General features: G+C 39.3%; 1 protein-coding gene across 3 annotated transcripts in view; it reads left to right on the top strand.

Moving 5' to 3' along the window:
- Positions 1 to 20423, top strand: part of LOC106594301 (ADP-ribosylation factor GTPase-activating protein 2) — a 26971-nt gene extending 6548 nt beyond the window's left edge. The window contains exons 5-17 of one of the 3 annotated variants that reach the window (XR_014379390.1): positions 4161 to 4244; positions 4376 to 4484; positions 4611 to 4673; positions 5035 to 5079; positions 7116 to 7168; positions 7547 to 7683; positions 8101 to 8232; positions 9677 to 9805; positions 10525 to 10801; positions 16306 to 16396; positions 16628 to 16749; positions 17495 to 19603; positions 19656 to 20423. Coding sequence is in view for 1 of the 3 variants with exons in the window: in XM_082957975.1 (XP_082814101.1) it covers positions 4161 to 4244; positions 4376 to 4484; positions 4611 to 4673; positions 5035 to 5079; positions 7116 to 7168; positions 7547 to 7683; positions 8101 to 8232; positions 9677 to 9805; positions 10525 to 10801; positions 16306 to 16396; positions 16628 to 16749; positions 17495 to 17515 (1263 nt within the window). In the remaining 2 variants the exon portion in view is untranslated. Of the gene's footprint in view, positions 1 to 4160; positions 4245 to 4375; positions 4485 to 4610; positions 4674 to 5034; positions 5080 to 7115; positions 7169 to 7546; positions 7684 to 8100; positions 8233 to 9676; positions 9806 to 10524; positions 10802 to 16305; positions 16397 to 16627; positions 16750 to 17494 lie in introns of all 3 variants that reach the window. The other 2 variants (XR_014379391.1, XM_082957975.1) reach the window with 2 other exon arrangements.

Genomic DNA, 20423 nt, shown 5'->3' with positions numbered 1-20423 from the left:
TTGGTCTATATGTTATTATTTCTTATGGTTATCTATATAGGTCTATATATTATTATGTCTTATGGTTATCTATATATTATTATTATTATTTCCTATGGTTATCTATATAGGTCTATATATTATTATTATTTCTTATGGTTATCTATATTGGTCTATATATTATTATTATTATTTCCTATGGTTATCTATATTGGTCTATATATTATTATGTCTTATGGTTATCTATATAGGTCTATATATTATTATTATGTCTTATGGTTATCTATTTATTATTATTATTATTATTTCCTATGGTTATCTATATAGGTCTATATATTATTATTTCTTATGGTTATCTATATAGGTCTATATATTATTATTTCTTATGGTTATCTATATATTATTATTATGTCTTATGGTTATCTATATAGGTCTATATATTATTATTATTTCTTATGGTTATCTATATAGGTCTATATATTATTGTGTCTTATGGTTTTCTATATATTATTATTATTATTATTTCCTATGGTTATCTATATATTATTATTATTATTTCCTATGGTTATCTATATAGGTCTATATATTATTATTATGTCTTATGGTTATCTATATATTATTATTATGTCTTATGGTTATCTATATATTATTATTATTATTTCTTATGGTTATCTATATATTATTATTATTATTTCTTATGGTTATCTATATAGGTCTATATATTATTATTTCTTATGGTTATCTATATATTATTATTATTTGTTATGGTTATCTATATATTATTATTATTTCTTATGGTTATCTATATAGGTCTATATATTATTATTTCTTATGGTTATCTATATATTATTATTATTTCTTATGGTTATCTATATATTATTATTATTATTTCCTATGGTTATCTATATAGGTCTATATATTATTATTATTTCTTATGGTTATCTATTTATTATTATTATTATTATTTCCTATGGTTATCTATATAGGTCTATATATTATTATTATGTCTTATGGTTATCTATATTGGTCTATATATTATTATTATGTCTTATGGTTATCTATATAGGTCTATATATTATTATTATTTCTTATGGTTATCTATATAGGTCTATATATTATTATTATTATTATTTCCTATGGTTATCTATATATTATTATTATTATTTCCTATGGTTATCTATATAGGTCTATATATTATTATTATGTCTTATGGTTATCTATATATTATTATTATGTCTTATGGTTATCTATATATTATTATTATTATTTCTTATGGTTATCTATATATTATTATTATTATTTCTTATGGTTATCTATATAGGTCTATATATTATTATTTCTTATGGTTATCTATATATTATTATTATTTGTTATGGTTATCTATATATTATTATTATTTCTTATGGTTATCTATATAGGTCTATATATTATTATTATGTCTTATGGTTATCTATATTGGTCTATATATTATTATTTCTTATGGTTATCTATATAGGTCTATATATTATTATTTCTTATGGTTATCTATATATTATTATTATGTCTTATGGTTATCTATATAGGTCTATATATTATTATTATTTCTTATGGTTATCTATATAGGTCTATATATTATTGTGTCTTATGGTTTTCTATATATTATTATTATTATTATTTCCTATGGTTATCTATATATTATTATTATTATTTCCTATGGTTATCTATATAGGTCTATATATTATTATTATGTCTTATGGTTATCTATATATTATTATTATGTCTTATGGTTATCTATATATTATTATTATTATTTCTTATGGTTATCTATATATTATTATTATTATTTCTTATGGTTATCTATATAGGTCTATATATTATTATTTCTTATGGTTATCTATATATTATTATTATTTGTTATGGTTATCTATATATTATTATTATTTCTTATGGTTATCTATATAGGTCTATATATTATTATTTCTTATGGTTATCTATATATATTATTATTATTTCTTATGGTTATCTATATATTATTATTATTATTTCTTATGGTTATCTATATAGGTCTATATATTATTATTTCTTATGGTTATCTATATATTATTATTATTTGTTATGGTTATCTATATATTATTATTATTTCTTATGGTTATCTATATAGGTCTATATATTATTATTATTTCTTATGGTTATCTATATATTATTATTATTTCCTATGGTTATCTATATAGGTCTATATATTATTATTATGTCTTATGGTTATCTATATATTATTATTATGTCTTATGGTTATCTATATATTATTATTATTATTTCTTATGGTTATCTATATATTATTAGTATTATTTCTTATGGTTATCTATATAGGTCTATATATTATTATTTCTTATGGTTATCTATATATTATTATTATTTGTTATGGTTATCTATATATTATTATTATTTCTTATGGTTATCTATATAGGTCTATATATTATTATTTCTTATGGTTATCTATATATTATTATTATTTCTTATGGTTATCTATATATTATTATTATTATTTCCTATGGTTATCTATATAGGTCTATATATTATTATTATTTCTTATGGTTATCTATATATTATTATTATTTCTTATGGTTATCTATATAGGTCTATATATTATTATTTCTTATGGTTATCTATATATTATTATTATTTCTTATGGTTATCTATATAGGTCTATATATTATTATTATTTCTTATGGTTATCTATATATTATTATTCTTTCTTATGGTTATCTATATAGGTCTATATTATTATTATTTCTTATGGTTATCTATATATTATTATTATGTCTTATGGTTATCTATATAGGTCTATATATTATTATTATTTCTTATGGTTATCTATATATTATTATTATTTCTTATGGTTATCTATATAGGTCTATATTATTATTATTTCTTATGGTTATCTATATATTATTATTATTTGTTATGGTTATCTATATAGGTCTATATTATTATTATTTCTTATGGTTATCTATATAGGTCTATATTATTATTATTTCTTATGGTTATCTATATATTATTATTATTTGTTATGGTTATCTATATAGGTCTATATTATTATTATTTCTTATGGTTATCTATATAGGTCTATATTATTATTATTTCTTATGGTTATCTATATAGGTCTATATATTACTACTGATATTATTATTTGTTATGGTTATCTATATATTATTATTATTTGTTATGGTTATCTATATAGGTCTATATATTACTACTGATATTATTATTTCTTATGGTTATCTATATATTCCTACTGTGATATTATTCCTCCACTGAGAAGGCAACGAACTCCCCCTCTCTCGTCCCTCTCACAGCTACCCATATCAGCTACACATTGGCCTGTTGAGTCACCAGCGAGTGGGCAAACTCCACGTGTGATGTCACCAGCAACATTAATTAATGTCTTGTGGATAGACCACACGATACATAATTACCCACAAACACCATAGCTGTTCTTATTGGTGCAGCTGCATGCTGCACTTCCAGGTCCTCACAAGGCTTTTGCAGATACCAATTCAGATTTGAATGTGCTGTGAGTGTGTAGAGGTGTTTCATATTTTAACTCACTAGTTTCAAATCATCAACTATGGTCTTCAGTTTGGGCCAAACTGTTTAAGCAGGTGTTATAGAGCTGAGCTATATTTAAAATGGGAAATCAAAACGGCCCCTATGACCAGCATATTCCTTTCCCAAATCTAGTGGGTATAGACTTATGATGTTTATATCTATAGAGGCCAAGGGTTGATTTGGCTCTGGGCCATCTAAATCAAATGTATTTATAAAGCCCTTCTTACATCATCAGATGTCACAAAGTGCTATACAGAAAACCAGCCTAAAACCCCAAACAGCATGCAATGCAGATGTAGAAGCACGGTGGCTAGGAAAAACTCCCTAGAAAGGCATGAACCTAGGAAGAAACCTAGAGAGGAACCAGGCTCTGGGGGGAGGCCAGTCCTCTTATGGCTGTGCCAGGTGGAGATTATAAGAGTACATGGCCATTAAGGCCAAATCTTTCTTCAAGATGTTAAAACGTTCATATTTGACCAGCAGGGTCAAATAATATTCACAGTGGTTGTAGAGGGTGCAGCAGGTCAGTACCTCAGGAGTAAATGTCAGTTGGCTGTGTGAATGGTGTCCGTTAACCCTTCCTCTTTCTCTCTCAGCTGTGGATTGACCCATCCAGTGTGAGTAGCCAGCCTGCAGCCCCAGAGAAGAGACAGACAGACTTCTTTGCTGAGCATACTCAGGTAGGCCTGAGGTCTACTGTTCAAATCACACAAGTGTTTTGTGCTTCTGTGTTCATTCTGTGTGTGCAGTAGTGTTAGTTCTGTGTGTATGTGTTGTGTTATTTAATGTGACTGAATTTGTGTGTTTGCAGCCTTCAATCAGCTGGGACGTGACGGCTACTTCCCTGACAGAACACAATGGAACCCTCACTCCTCAACTATTGGAGGACACACCCAAAGCCCCCCACACCGCCAGCACTCGTGAGTCACACACACACACAAACACACACACAGTCCCCCCTCTCCTATCCTTTCGTCTGGAGCTTTCCCATATGTTTCTGAGGTTGAATTAGACAGTTGATCTGTGATTGTATTTGACATTCTCAGAGCTGGAGGAAGGGCCAAGCATTGAGGGACTGAGCACTGAGCAATCTCCCAAAGTCACTATAGGTAAGTCATCAGCCAACATCCTGTTCCTCCTCTGCCTCCTTTCACATGACAATGGCTCCTCCCCTCACCTCTCAATGATCTTTGCTGTCCTTAAAAACAAGGAATAGGTGATGGTCTCAGCCATTTACAGACCTCAACATCCACAGTAAACCCCCCCCCCCCCCCCCCGATATTCTGGCAAGCCTGCCCTAGTTGGCTCTTCCCAGAATTGGAGACCCCTCCCCCCTTATTTAGACGTTTGGACCAGGAACCAAATTGTCCCTACCCCTCCCATACACAGCCCACCCTGTAATACAGTCACTGGAGGTTTTCCATATGACCATGGAGTCCTCAGTAACACCTGTGTTTGCTTTGTCCGTAGAGGACTCCATGCGTTTGTCGTCAGATCAACCACAGCTACCCAAAGGTGATTGGAACACCTTTTTAATAGCTGCCGTTAGCCCATTGGCTGGCCAGATTTTCAGGAAGCATGGTTGGTTCTGTGCTTGACTGACACCTCACCTGATTGTGACACGCAAGCTTAAGCCCCTCCCTCCCAGCTCTAAGTAAAATGTGTGACTGCCAAGGCTTTCTTCCTTCTTCCAGTCTCCTAACATTAATACAACAGTCAGACAACCCCTATTCAACACGTAGCCTCGGTCACAGACCTAGCAGGCTTCCAGTGCCTTTCATTCAACATGTAGCCTCGGTCACAGACCTAGCAGGCTTACAGTGCCTTTCATTCAACACGTAGCCTCGGTCACAGACCTAGCAGGCTTACAGTGCCTTTCATTCAACACGTAGCCTCGGTCACAGACCTAGCAGGCTTACAGTGCCTTTCATTCAACACGTAGCCTCGGTCACAGACCTAGCAGGGCTTACAGTGCCTTTCATTCAACATGTAGCCTCGGTCACAGACCTAGCAGGCTTACAGTGCCTTTCATTCAACACGTAGCCTCGGTCACAGATCTAGCAGGCTTACAGTGCCTTTCATTCAACATGTAGCCTCGGTCACAGACCTAGCAGGCTTACAGTGCCTTTCATTCAACATGTAGCCTCGGTCACAGACCTAGCCGACTCAGTGTCATAAGTTTTCACTCCCATTGGACTTCTTCATGTTGTATTGTGTTATAAAATGAAAAATATTACATTTAAATACATCACTAATCTACACAAAATAGTCTCATGTCAAAGTGAGGGATAAAATTCTGTACAGACTTCCTTCGTTTGACTGTCATTTAGATCAGTATTGTGGAGTGTTGTTGAGCCATCCTTAGTAGAGTAGATCAGTATTGTGGAGTGACTACAATGTGGTTGAGCCATCCTTAGTAGATCAGTATTGTGGAGTGACTACAATGTGGTTGAGCCATCCTTAGTTTTGTCCCGTCACAGCCGTTAAACCCTGTAGCTGTTTTAAAGTCACAGTAGGACTCATGATGACATCACTGCACGGTTCCCTTCCCGTCCGGCAGCTTAGTTAGAAAGGACGTCTGTATCTTTGTTGTGTCTGGGTGGTTTGATAAACCAGCCAAAGCTGAATTAATAACCTGATCATGCTTAAAGGGATATTCAGTGCCTGCCATTTGTTTTACCCATCTACCAATCGCTGCCCTTCTTTATGAGGCATTTGAAAAGCTCCCGTTGGTTGAATCTCTGCTTGAGATGCACTACTTCACTGAGGGAAAGGGGGATACATAGTCAGTTGTACAACTGAATGTATTCAACTGAAATGTGTCTGACCTTAGAGGTTGTATGTTTGGGGTACCAAGAAAGGGTCATTAAAATCATGTTGACCCCTATTATTTCACACACTGATGCCATGCAACTTATTGTGTGATTTGCTAGACAAATGTTTTCTGCTCAACAATCAATATATTTGAGTTATTGTTTCTTAATTTGTGAACATTTTATATCATTTTATTTTCAGTTTGACATGGAGTATTTGGTATGGATCAATGATTTGGTGCGTATCATTTCAGTTCTGCTTCGTATCAAAATGTGAAAGTCCAATGGGGTGAATCCTTATTGTAGTATCTGTATGTCCCATAACTTTAGAATAACATACAACAGACATTAAACTAGTTTACTGTCAGGTGTATGACAATGGTGCTGTCCTTCAGCTGCAGTGATATAAGACTGCTGACTGTAGCACATGGCTTGTCTTGAAACTGCTCTGACTGGATAAAAGGACTGTTGGAATGCTATTTCTCATCTGAGTGTGCTGACATGTTCTTTGTGTAGCGTCTGCTAAGGGTACTGAATGTTTGCACCTTTTAACAGAGGGGAAACGTACAACGGTTTGTGCATTCACATGTATGGGGGCACGGCTATGCATTTGTAGGGGTTAACATTGGTGTGTGCGACTTGCAATCCTTTTTCAAAGTTATGCAGAGCGATTACAACTCGTGAGTCCATGGCCTGTCGCTGTCCACCAGTGTTCTAATGATGATCTTTGTGTTACAGATGTGAAGCAATCCATCATTGGGAAAAAGAAGCCCAGCACTACTAAGAAAGGGGTAGGTTACAACCCCTTCAGCATTCAGACAGGGAGCTCCGCATGAGGAGCAGGGTTTAGGCTGGTCACGTGATCTGACTAGGAAACACGTGGAGCCCTAGATCTGGCATGTAGTTAGGGCTCGGTGTTGTTCCTGGATAATTTGTAAGTCGCTCTGGATAAGAACGTCTGCTAAATGACTTAAATGTAAATGTAAATAAGTCACGTTGACCAGAAAAACAAATGTCCCAAATCAGAACCACCAAACCTGGCTAATGAATCAAGTGCGTTGATCAAACCATGAATGTAATACTACCACTTTTCCACTGGGGGGGCAGTCATTTCCTCCATCTGTCCCCAGCTGTGTGTAACCATCTCCTCTGTGCTCCTCTCCCTACAGCTGGGTGCTAAGAAGGGCCTGGGGGCCCAGAAGGTGAGCAGTAAGAGCTTCTCGGAGGTGGAGAAACAGGCCCAGGTAGCTGAGAAGCTGAGAGAGGAGCAAGCAGCGGATGCTAAGAAACAGGCAGAGGAGTCTATGTGAGTGAACCACAGTTTGACAGTCAGAGAGCATGGGAACACCTCCGCCCCACATTCTGCTGTTTAGTGTTTACACTAAATTAAAATTTGCTGTCTTCTCATGGTCAGACTGTTCAGAGGTTGGTTAAATCAGGCTGCAAATAATGCAGCCTACTTCTGCGTACAGAAAGTGAATAGAGGGGATCCTTGAGGACAGCAAGTAGTGACATCCGCTGGCGCAATAATTGAATTATCGTGTAACCGACAATTATGGACCATAAAAAAATTGTCTTAATACATTTAACACACGGAGGGTAATGTTGTTAATCATTTTACGAGGAGAACGACATGGTCGGGAGGAGAATTTTCTAAAATTCCAAGCGGCAAAATTGTTGCAAATTAATGTAGAACAATTGACAAATGTGTCTCTTTTTGCAGTGTGGCCTCCATGCGCCTGGCCTACAAGGAGCTGGAGATTGACAGGAAGATGGACAACAAGAAGATGCAGAACATGGAGGGTAAGAAGAGAGAGCAGGCTGAGAGACTGGGCATGGGCTTCGGCAACCGCAGGTAATCAAGTTATCAGTGTTCAAACCATGTTTTCAAAGAACAGTAATGTTTCTCTCATGGAATAAGCGTTCCTTGAGCACTACAAATAGCAAATGAGTGATGCCTGTTTGCATGTGCTACTGTAGGCTATAGTATTCCTGCTTAAACAATACTTCGGGATTTTGGCAATGAGGCCCTTTATCTACTTCCCAAGAGTCAGATGGACTCGTGGATACCATTTTTATAGTCCGTGTCAAATTTGAAGGACGTTAGAGAGTTTTGTGAGCCAATGCTAACTAGTGTTAGCGCAATGACTGGAAGTTTATGGGTATCTGCTAGCAGATACCATTGACTTCCAGTCATTATGCTAATGCTAGTAAGAAATTGCGCAAGGGCTAGTTAGCAACTTCCTTCAAACTGCACGCAGTGACATAAAAATGGTATCCAGGAGTTGATCTGACTCTGGGGAAGTAGATAAAGGAGTAGATCTGACTCTGGGGAAGTAGATAAAGGAGTAGATCTGACTCTGGGGAAGTAGATAAAGGAGTAGATCTGACTCTGGGGAAGTAGATAAAGGAGTTGATCTGACTCTGGGGAAGTAGATAAAGGAGTTGATCTGACTCTGGGGAAGTAGATAAAGGAGTTGATCTGACTCTGGGGAAGTAGATAAAGGAGTTGATCTGACTCTGGGGAAGTAGATAAAGGAGTTGATCTGACTCTGGGGAAGTAGATAAAGGAGTTGATCTGACTCTGGGGAAGTAGATAAAGGAGTAGATCTGACTCTGGGGAAGTAGATAAAGGAGTAGATCTGACTCTGGGGAAGGAGTTGATCTGACTCTGGGGAAGTAGATAAAGGAGTTGATCTGACTCTGGGGAAGTAGATAAAGGAGTTGATCTGACTCTGGGGAAGTAGATAAAGGAGTTGATCTGACTCTGGGGAAGTAGATAAAGGAGTAGATCTGACTCTGGGGAAGGAGTTGATCTGACTCTGGGGAAGGAGTTGATCTGACTCTGGGGAAGTAGATAAAGGAGTTGATCTGACTCTGGGGAAGTAGATAAAGGAGTTGATTTGACTCTGGGGAAGTAGATAAAGGAGTTGATCTGACTCTGGGGAAGTAGATAAAGGAGTTGATCTGACTCTGGGGAAGTAGATAAAGGAGTTGATCTGACTCTGGGGAAGTAGATAAAGGAGTTGATCTGACTCTGGGGAAGTAGATAAAGGAGTTGATCTGACTCTGGGGAAGTAGATAAAGGTCCTAATTGCCAAAAATCACAAAGTATTCCTTTTTAATTATTTACGCTTTTGGTTGGTGTCCCACTCTTTGATGGATGCCATGTTACAGAGTGTGGCTTTAACTTCAGTGGTGTTTGTGTGTTTACGGTGTCTGTGTGTGTGTAGATTGTGTTGCAGTACATTATTGTGTGTGGACATGACTTAAGTGTGTGTGTATTCTGCGTATTCCAGCACCATATCTCACTCAGTGATGTCAGAGATGCAGGTGATTGAGCAGGAGACGCCCTTGGGGGCCAAGTCCTCGCCTCGCTCCAAACTGGACATGTTGGATGAGCCGGGCTTCTCCTCCGGACCCCCTAAGTACGTCACACCCCAAACAGATCAGAATGTCTTCTCCTAAGGAGTAGTAGTGGAAAAACGGGTTTCTGTCCAATTCCAAATGGACTTCCAAGCTAGCTACCTCCCAGGCACTGGGGTTAGATTATACAGCTGAAAGGATTGGATTGGTATTAACAATACGGTAATGGATCCAACTTGCCTTCAGATAGGCTTGATATACTTGTCTTCATCTTGCTAAGACACCTATCCAATCATTTCAGAATTATCTAAGAGCCTTGGGTCTATGGGTTAGGGGTAGAGCCTTGGGTCTATGGGTTAGGGGTAGAGCCTTGGGTCTATGGGTTAGGGGTAGAGCATTGGGTCTGTGGGTTAGGGGTAGAGCCTTGGGTCTGTGGGTTAGGGGTAGAGCCTTGGGTCTGTGGGTTAGGGGTAGAGCCTTGGGTCTGTGGGTTAGGGGTAGAGCCTTGGGTCTGTGGGTTAGGGGTAGAGCCTTGGGTCTGTGGGTTAGGGGTAGAGCCTTGGGTCTGTGGGTTAGGGGTAGAGCCTTGGGTCTGTGGGTTAGGGGTAGAGCCTTGGGTCTGTGGGTTAGGGGTAGAGCCTTGGGTCTGTGGGTTAGGGGTAGAGCCTTCATCTACCTCTGTTTCCTCAGATCTAATCCATTATGAATGTGTCCTTGTGTATCCCTACCTGACCAACATTGGATCTATTCCTGCCTCTGTGTGTGTGTTTTGTTGGGACAGGTACAAGGACAACCCGTTCACGGCGGGCGACGGCTTCGGCTCGCGGTGGGACTCTGATGGGGGCGTGGCCTCCTTCACCTCCTCCTGGGCCCTGGAGAAGGAGGAGCCTAAAGAGGAGGTGACCATCTCCAGCATCCAGCCTATCGGAGAACGGCCCAGTCGGCGGAAGGCAGAGGAGGCGGCACCCGTGTCCGAGTCGAGCGAGGCCCGGCAGAAGTTTGCCAACGCCAAGGCCATCTCTTCCGACATGTTCTTCGGCCGCGAGAGCTACGCCGAGGTAAAGTTACACCGCTGTATTGCCAACAAATACCAGCCACCTGTCAACTGAACGAAAACCTGTAGAGCAAGGCAGGCCGCATTTAATAACACAACCGCTGCTCTGGTCTAGTATGGTGTTGTTTAATATTGTGTTGACTAGTATGGTGTTGACTAGTCTAGTATGGTGTTGTTTAATATTGTGTTGACTAGTATGGTGTTGACTAGTCTAGTATGGTGGTGTTTAATATTGTGTTGACTAGTATGGTGTTGACTAGTCTAGTATGGTGTTGTTTAATATTGTGTTGACTAGTATGGTGTTGACTAGTCTAGTATGGTGTTGTTTAATATTGTGTTGACTAGTATGGTGTTGACTAGTCTAGTATGGTGTTGTTTAATATTGTGTTGACTAGTCTAGTATGGTGTTGTTTAATATTGTGTTGACTAGTATGGTGTTGACTAGTCTAGTATGGTGGTGTTTAATATTGTGTTGACTAGTATGGTGTTGACTAGTCTAGTATGGTGTTGTTTAATATTGTGTTGACTAGTATGGTGTTGACTAGTCTAGTATGGTGGTGTTTAATATTGTGTTGACTAGTATGGTGTTGACTAGTCTAGTATGGTGGTGTTTAATATTGTGTTGACTAGTATGATGTTGACTAGTATGGTGTTGACTAGTCTAGTATGGTGTTGTCTAGTATGGTGTTGACTAGTCTAGTATGGTGTTGACTAGTCTAGTATGGTGTTGACTAGTCTGGTATGGTGTTGACTAGTCTGGTATGGTGTTGACTAGTCTAGTATGGTGTTGTCTGGTATGGTGTTGACTAGTCTAGTATGGTGTTGACTAATATTGTGTTGACTAATATTGTGTTGACTAGTCTAGTATGGTGTTGACTAGTCTGGTATGGTGTTGACTAGTCTGGTATGGTGTTGACTAGTCTGGTATGGTGTTGACTAATATTGTGTTGACTAGTCTAGCATGGTGTTGACTAATATTGTGTTGACTAGTCTAGTATGGTGTTGACTAATATTGTGTTGACTAGTCTGGTATGGTGTTGTCTGGTATGGTGTTGTCTGGTCTGGTATGGTGTTGACTAGTCTGGTATGGTGTTGTCTAGTATGGTGTTGACTAGTCTAGTATGGTGTTGACTAGTCTGGTATGGTGTTGACTAGTCTGGTATGGTGTTGACTAGTCTGGTATGGTGTTGACTAATATTGTGTTGACTAGTCTAGCATGGTGTTGACTAATATTGTGTTGACTAGTCTAGTATGGTGTTGACTAATATTGTGTTGACTAGTCTGGTATGGTGTTGACTAGTCTAGTATGGTGTTGACTAATATTGTGTTGACTAGTCTAGTATGGTGTTGACTAGTCTGGTATGGTGTTGACTAGTCTGGTATGGTGTTGACTAGTCTGGTATGGTGTTGACTAGTCTGGTATGGTGTTGACTAATATTGTGTTGACTAGTCTAGCATGGTGTTGACTAATATTGTGTTGACTAGTCTGGTATGGTGTTGTCTGGTCTGGTATGGTGTTGACTAGTCTGGTATGGTGTTGTCTAGTATGGTGTTGACTAGTCTAGTATGGTGTTGACTAGTCTAGTATGGTGTTGACTAATATTGTGTTGACTAGACTAGTATGGTGTTGTTTAATATTGTGTTGACTAGTATGGTGTTGACTAGTCTAGTATGGTGTTGTTTAATATTGTGTTGACTAGTATGGTGTTGACTAGTATGGTGTTGACTAATATTGTGTTGACTAGACTAGTATGGTGTTGTTTAATATTGTGTTGACTAGTATGGTGTTGACTAATATTGTGTTGACTAGACTAGTATGGTGTTGTTTAATATTGTGTTGACTAGTATGGTGTTGACTAGACTAGTATGGTGTTGTTTAATATTGTGTTGACTAGTATGGTGTTGTTTAATATTGTGTTGACTAGTATGGTGTTGACTAGTCTAGTATGGTGTTGTTTAATATTGTGTTGACTAGTATGGTGTTGACTAGTATGGTGTTGACTAGTCTGGTATGGTGTTTAATATTGTGTTGACTAGTATGGTGTTGACTAGTCTAGTATGGTGTTGACTAGTCTAGTATGGTGTTGACTAGTCTAGTATGGTGTTGACTAATATTGTGTTGACTAGTCTGGTATGGTGTTGACTAGTCTGGTATGGTGTTGACTAGTCTGGTATGGTGTTGTCTAGTATGGTGTTGACTAGTCTAGTATGGTGTTGACTAGTCTAGTATGGTGTTGTTTAATATTGTGTTGACTAGACTAGTATGGTGTTGTTTAATATTGTGTTGACTAGACTAGTATGGTGTTGTTTAATATTGTGTTGACTAGTATGGTGTTGTTTAATATTGTGTTGACTAGTATGGTGTTGACTAGTCTAGTATGGCGTTGTTTAATATTGTGTTGACTAGTATGGTGTTGACTAGTATGGTGTTGACTAGTCTGGTATGGTGTTTAATATTGTGTTGACTAGTATGGTGTTGACTAGTCTAGTATGGTGTTGACTAGTATGGTGTTGACTAGTCTAGTATGGTGTTGACTAGTATGGTGTTGACTAGTCTAGTATGGCGTTTAATATTGTGTTGACTAGTATAGTGTTGACTAGTCTAGTATGGTGTTGACTAGTATGATGTTGACTAGTATAGTATGCAGGGATGCAAACTAGCCACCTTTCGGCAAAATTAGCCGTTTTGAATCAAAAATAGGTGACCTACGTGATTCATGTAGATCCGATGAGAGAAGTTTGGGTGTGGGGGTGCCTTGGCTTTGGATCACACTACTGGCTGTAAGAGAACGAGTGATGGGCGTTTGGAGCAATACTGGCTGTATCCAAGACTCAGCCAATCGGTCACATAACAACAGAATGCAGCACGCGACTGAAGAGACAACCAACTTGCTAGTTACATCATCAGCGCCTCATGAGCTGTAACTGAAAAACAATTGGCATTTGGATAGTTTGAGGTGAGGGAGAAAATGTGGTGGAACAAGTATTGTTAGCGTTGCTAAGTAACGTTATCTTGCTAGCTGGATTGAATTATCCGTTAGCTAGCCAGCCAGAGAAATGTTGAGCAACATTAGCCAACTTAACTGATCAAATAATTGAGTTTATGAAAATTAGCTGGCTTTTAAAGTCAGACAGGTAACATTAGCTAGCTGACGTTACAACATCAGATGAGCTAACATTAATAACCTAACCAATTCGCTATAGTATTAATTTTCAGAATGAGAGAATTAGGTGAAAATGAGGCGTTGCTTGTTAAACAAGTGGATTCAGGGATCAAGTGTAGCTGGACCTGGCTTAAGCTGGATACCACGAGGTGAAAGGAACACCACATACTTTCCCTATTTCTCACTTTTTCAATACAGTTGATAAAAGGGGTAGACTAGGTGCACTCTCTGTCTGAAAGAGATCCATTTTGCCAACAAAGGGTCTCATGCTCTGCTGGAACATTGTAGAACAGATATCCACAGGCAGAAAGTGTACAATGTAATAATGTGTAGCCCACAGATATGGCTTAGTTGTGTTGAACTTGACAGTAACACTTGTGTGTGAATGAGGGGGAATTATTATATTTTTTACTCAGTGAATGTTATTTTTGCACACATGTAGCCTTGTGCACTTGATGGATGTCTATAGTGGCCACTATAATAGAGCAAAAATATAATGCCTGTTTGTTTCATTCTGTTTCTACTTTAAAATGAGATGGTGTTGACTAGTCTAATGAGATGGTGTTGACTAGTCTAATGAGATGGTGTTGACTAGTCTAATGAGATGGTGTTGACTAGTATAATGAGATGGTGTTGTTGGTGTTGACTAGTCTAGCTAATGTAGGGCTGTCCCCGTAAAATAAATACAAATATTGGTCGACCGAGAGTCGTCTGTTCTTTCTACCAGAAGATACTTAAAAACAAAAAGTAGGGGACTGGATCAGGAAACCAGTCAGTATCTGGTGTGACCACAATTTGCCTCATGCAGCACGACACATCTCCTTCATATAGAGTTGATCAGGCTGTTGATTGTGGTCTGTGGGATGTTGTCCCACTTCTCTTCAATGGCTGTGCGAAGTTTCTGGATATTGGCGGGAACTGGAACACGCTGTCGTACACGTCGATCCATAGCATCCCAAACATGCTCAATGGGCAACATGGAAGAAGTGGGAAAATATCAGCTTCCAGGAATTGTGTGCAGATCCTTGTGACATGGGGCCGTGCATTATCATGCTGAAACATGAGGTGATGGTGGTGGATGAATGGCACAACATTGGGCCACAGGGTCTCGTCACGGTATCTCTGTGCATTCAAATTGCCATCGATAAAATGCAATTGTGTTCGTTGTCCGTAGCTTATACCTGCCCATACCATCCCCCCACTACATGTGTGGGGCACTCAGTTCTCAACGTTGACATCAGTAAACCGCTCGCCCACAAGACGCCACACACGTGGTCTGCAGTTGTGAGGCAGGTTGGACGTACTGCCACATTTTCTAAAACGATGTTGGAGGCGGCTTATGGTAGAGAAATGAACATTCAATTCTCTGGCAACAGCTCTGGTTGACTTTCCTGCAACTAGCATGCCAATTGCACGCTCCCTCAACTTGAGACCTCTGTGGCATTGTGTTGAGTGACAACTGCACATTTTAGCGTGGCCTTTTATTGTCCCTAGCACAAGGTGCACCTGTGTAATGATCATGCTGTTTAATCAGCTTCTTGATATGCCACACCTGTCAGGTGGATGGATTATCTTGGCAAATGAGAAAGGCTCACTAAGAGGGATGTCTACAAATTTGTGCACAAAATTTGAGAGAAATAAGGTTGCTTATGAAACATTTCTGGGACCTTTCCTTTTTTGTCCAGTGTAGTCCCAGAGGCTCTTCTAATGAAACTAATTCTAAATCCTTTATTAAAGCATAGCAACGTTTTTTATTTTTTATTGCCTCATTTGTACAATTGCTGTATCCGACATTTTGTTATTAGACAATTAAGGCAAGTGCTGTTTCCTCATCTCCTCACTCCACTGCTGTCTCCGCCGCATTGTTCTCAACACCAATATGCTGGTTAACTTTGCTATTATCCACATAGCAACATGGTTTAGGAAAAGGCGCCAATTCAACAGCGCACTGATGTTTCAGAACCGCGGACAGCGACCGCTATCCAAGCACATTTGTTATAAAATAATATTTTTATTAGTGTTGCACCATTGTTCTTATGTAATATAACCATATAGAATTTCAGTAGCACATGTCTTAGAGATGGACTGTTCCATCCCCACGGCCTCTACAATGGATCAGTCCAATCAGACAGGTGTCTTGTACACCATGATATTATTATATATATATTTTACTACTATTCAGCTAAAGAAATCTGTTGACCAACAGCATATCGACCAAACAATGGAGCAGTCTAAATGGGATCAACCCTAAACTAATGAGATTGTGTCGTTGGTGTTGACTAGTCAAGCGAATGCGATGGTGTTGTCTAGTCTAATGAGATGGTGTTGTTCTGTCATTCCCGAGTATGAGGCCAAGACACGTCTGGAGGGCCTGTCTGGCAACACATCCATCAGCTCTGCTGACCTGTTTGGGGACGGGAGTGACCGTGACACAGGTAAGGGTTCATGTTGTGTGTTTGAGTATTTGTTTGTGTGTGTGTGTGTGTGTGTGTGTGTGTGTGTGTGTGTGTGTGTGTGTGTGTGTGTGTGTGTGTGTGTGTGTGTGTGTGTGTGTGTGTGTGTGTGTGTGTTTGATCTCTCTCTCTTTCTCTGTAGGGGCAGCAGGTTATGAGAGTGTGTTTGAGTATTTGTTCATGTATGTGTGTGTGTTTGTGATCTCTCTATAGGGGCAGCAGGTTATGAGAGTGTGCTGCCGACGGGGCCAGACATTGCTCAGTTCAAACAGGGGGTGAAGACTGTGGCGGGCAAGATGGCCGTGCTGGCCAACGGCGTCATGAACACCATACAGGTGACAGGACCAGAGACACCTCAACACAATACAATTACACATACAGAGAAACTCTATTGTCCTGTCTACTGTCTAGTAGGACACACAACAGAAAATGTTTTGCAACTGAAAACATAAATTGAGCATTTGTATTGAACAAGTCCAGGTGGTCTCTCCCTGTTTTCTTCAGTTTGGCTCCTAATGATCACCACTCTGTTCTCTAGTATTGGTAGAAAAACATACCACTCTGTTCTCTAGTATTGGTAGGAAAACATACCACTCTGTTCTCTAGTATTGGTAGAAAAACATACCACTCTGTTCTCTAGTATTGGTAGGAAAACATACCGCTCTGTTCTCTAGTATTGGTAGGAAAACATACCGCTCTGTTCTCTAGTATTGGTAGGAAAACATACCGCTCTGTTCTCTAGTATTGGTAGGAAAACATACCGCTCTGTTCTCTAGTATTGGTAGGAAAACATACCGCTCTGTTCTCTAGTATTGGTAGGAAAACATACCGCTCTGTTCTCTAGTATTGGTAGGAAAACATACCGCTCTGTTCTCTAGTATTGGTAGGAAAACATACCGCTCTGTTCTCTAGTATTGGTAGGAAAACATACCGCTCTGTTCTCTAGTATTGGTAGGAAAACATACCGCTCTGTTCTCTAGTATTGGTAGGAAAACATACCGCTCTGTTCTCTAGTATTGATAGGAAAACATCACTAGATGGATGTTAATGTGTTGACCCAGCTTGTTGTGTTTGTGTTAGGATCGCTATGGCGCTTACTGAAGAGACCAGGACAACCAACACACAGCTGCAGGGGAGAGGGAGCCATGACGTCATACTGACAGAGAGCGGAGGAGGGGGGGGCAGAGAAAACCACTACTGACTGGTATCTGTAGTGAGAGAAGGGAAGAGAGATTGCATGAATGGAGGGGGACCCTACACCCCCCAACCCCGTTTCTGTCCATCCACTTTTTAGAGAGTAAGACAAAGTTTTATTTTCAGCAAAGAAAGCTCTGAAAGGTGTAAAGTATTTTTTTGTTCTGTTCTAACTAGTCTTGTTTTCTATAATGTTTTGGTCTCTGATTTCAACAAATATTAATGATATAAAGTATTCTCTAAGAATGATATGATAACCAATCCTCTCTCAGTTGAACTATGCTTTTTGACATTGTTTTTACTGTGTGTTTTCAACCGTCTCTCACTATTTTAACAGACCGAGCCGTATATGTTTAACCATTCAGCATTAACATCATCAAAGGGAAGCAGTAGTCCAGTACGGTTGATTTATCCGTTACCACGACAATGGACCACGACATTCTCTGGTCGAATGGAGTGGAGTTAATCACACCAAGTTAAATTGTAAGAATGTTTTAACTGAACTCCACACAGCCGGAATCAAACACAACACCTCCACTCTGAGTGACGCAATCTACCAAGGTCAGGAGATGGACGGGGAACAGAGGGGGGTATACTTTAGGAACATAATGACCTAGCCCATCTTGCAGTGCAATATGAGTTCTTCACCAGGGTCTGAAAGGTTTTCAGTCGGGTCAGAAGAAAGGTTGGCTTTCAGCCTTTTTCAACAGAAAGAGTTCAGTGTGTGTTTCTTAGGAATGATCGGGTGCTTCGACTGAATGGTGATACTGGTAAGAATGTGGATGGTTGTCTCCTTCAGTCTATGCTTGTCCAGTCACTGGGTTTACACAATCACACCACACAAACTTTGGGAAGCCATATTAACCTCTGATGTCGAGAAACACACTTGTATAGAATTCATGAAGACCTGGATCTGAGTTCACACCTACGGTCTTTTGTTTCTACCCTAAGATAAGTTACTTAGACATGGGGGAGAACGCAACTCAGCTGTGTTTCTGCATAATGCTCTTTTCTATTGAGTTTCTGTTCTAAATGGGAGTTTGATCCCTCATTCTGTTCTAAATGGGAGTTTGATCCCTCATTCTGTTCTAAATGGGAGTTTGATCCCTCATTCTGTTCTAAATGGGAGTTTGATCCCTCATTCTGTTCTAAATGGGAGTTTGATCCCTCATTCTGTTCTAAATGGGAGTTTGATCCCTCATTCTGTACCGTCTTGTTGAATGGCAGGAGTAATGACTAATGGAAGGCATGCTCATCAGATTGTTGTAAAACCTGTGACTGGACAGAGTCTGGCTGCCACTCAGTCCCTCGTCGTTTTATGTTAATTTCTGGTGACCTGCCTATCAAAACGAGAGAACGGGTAAGAGGATCCTACCACCCTTGGTCAAATGGAACCCGGGGGGTAAATTCAGTGAAGTGTAACGTCTAGAACATGGGTACCTCAGTACTATTTGAGACGGTCCGATCACGAATGTCTTATGTGGCAAAGAAAATGGATGTAACAGGTAGAAATGCTATATAATACATATAGAGGTGACGTGATTACCTCTTGTTCCTGACTAGTGTATGTTCTACACAATACATTTCTATCTGATATCTCATCATGAACAGACAGGGTGTCTGGTATTAGAGCCTGGAAGGTGGAATTGCATTATACCAACGGTTGGTGTTCCAGGATGTCTGTTTTGCAGTTGTGCTGTGCATCTCAGAAGATTGAGATATATCTCAATCAATCACTTGTTCTGTGACTACAAAAAAAAGATGACCTTGAATGTCTCCATTGGCAGTAGTTGCAGGGGTTGATCTAGCACCTTCCATAGCACTAGATATGCACTTGGTTCAAAGTCATTTCACGCAATTGTCTGTTTTGTATGGAGGTCCATATTCCATTTCATGGTTTCTGTCTATTTTATTGGTGCTTGCTGAGATGAACATTACAGAGTTGAGGCTCTCATTCCCGGGATGCATCGCGGCAGCAGTAATGGACTGGAGAAGGTTACACCCTCCTGGACAGTCCCCTGATGGCAGCAGTAATGAACTGGAGAAGGTTACACCGTCCTGGACAGTCCCCTTAGTTTGATATACACCACAGGAGTTTGGTGGCACCTTAATCAGGGAGGACAGGCTCGTGGTAATGACTGCAGCGGCATCAGTGGAATGGTATCAAATACATCAAACGCATGGTTTCCAGGTGTTTGATGCCATTCCATTCGCTCCGATCATTATGAGCCGTCCTCCCTCAGCAGCCTCCACTGATGGACATGTTAGATGGTTGTCTGTTGACGGGGGAAGAACATTGAAAAGGCACCTGCTTCTCTAACAGCCGTGTGTTAGTTGGGGTCAGTGTTTTACGGTAAGCTCCAAACTTGATCCTGGGGCCCCGTTGTGGTTTTTGCCCTAACACTACACAGCTGTTTTAAAAAATATTCAAAGCTTAACAAGTTTTTTATTTTTATTTTAATCAGCTGTGTAGTGCTAGGGCAAAAACCAAAATGTGCACGGCGCAGCCCAGGACTGAGTTTGGGGGAAATCTCTGGACTATACCACCACTGACCTGTTGACATTTTGTCATTATTTTTAAGGCATGACTGTCACTATGGGTTTGAGTGTGTTCACCCATGACTGTCACCATGGGTATGGGTTTGAGTGTATTCACCCATGCCCTCATGTGGCCCGGTCTGTCCCCCTGGATGTCCCACTAGTGATGAATAAAGCCTGAAGAATGGCTATCCCAATGACCCATGAAAACAAAAGTTATTTATTGTAGGCTACAAAAAGAGTTAGATTTGTGTCAATAAAGATTTAAATCCATCAA

Source organism: Salmo salar, chromosome 11 (assembly GCF_965601325.2).
Source record: "Salmo salar chromosome 11, fSalSal1, whole genome shotgun sequence".
NCBI lineage: Eukaryota > Metazoa > Chordata > Actinopteri > Salmoniformes > Salmonidae > Salmo > Salmo salar.
This window is presented reverse-complemented; position numbering and strand designations above follow the sequence as displayed.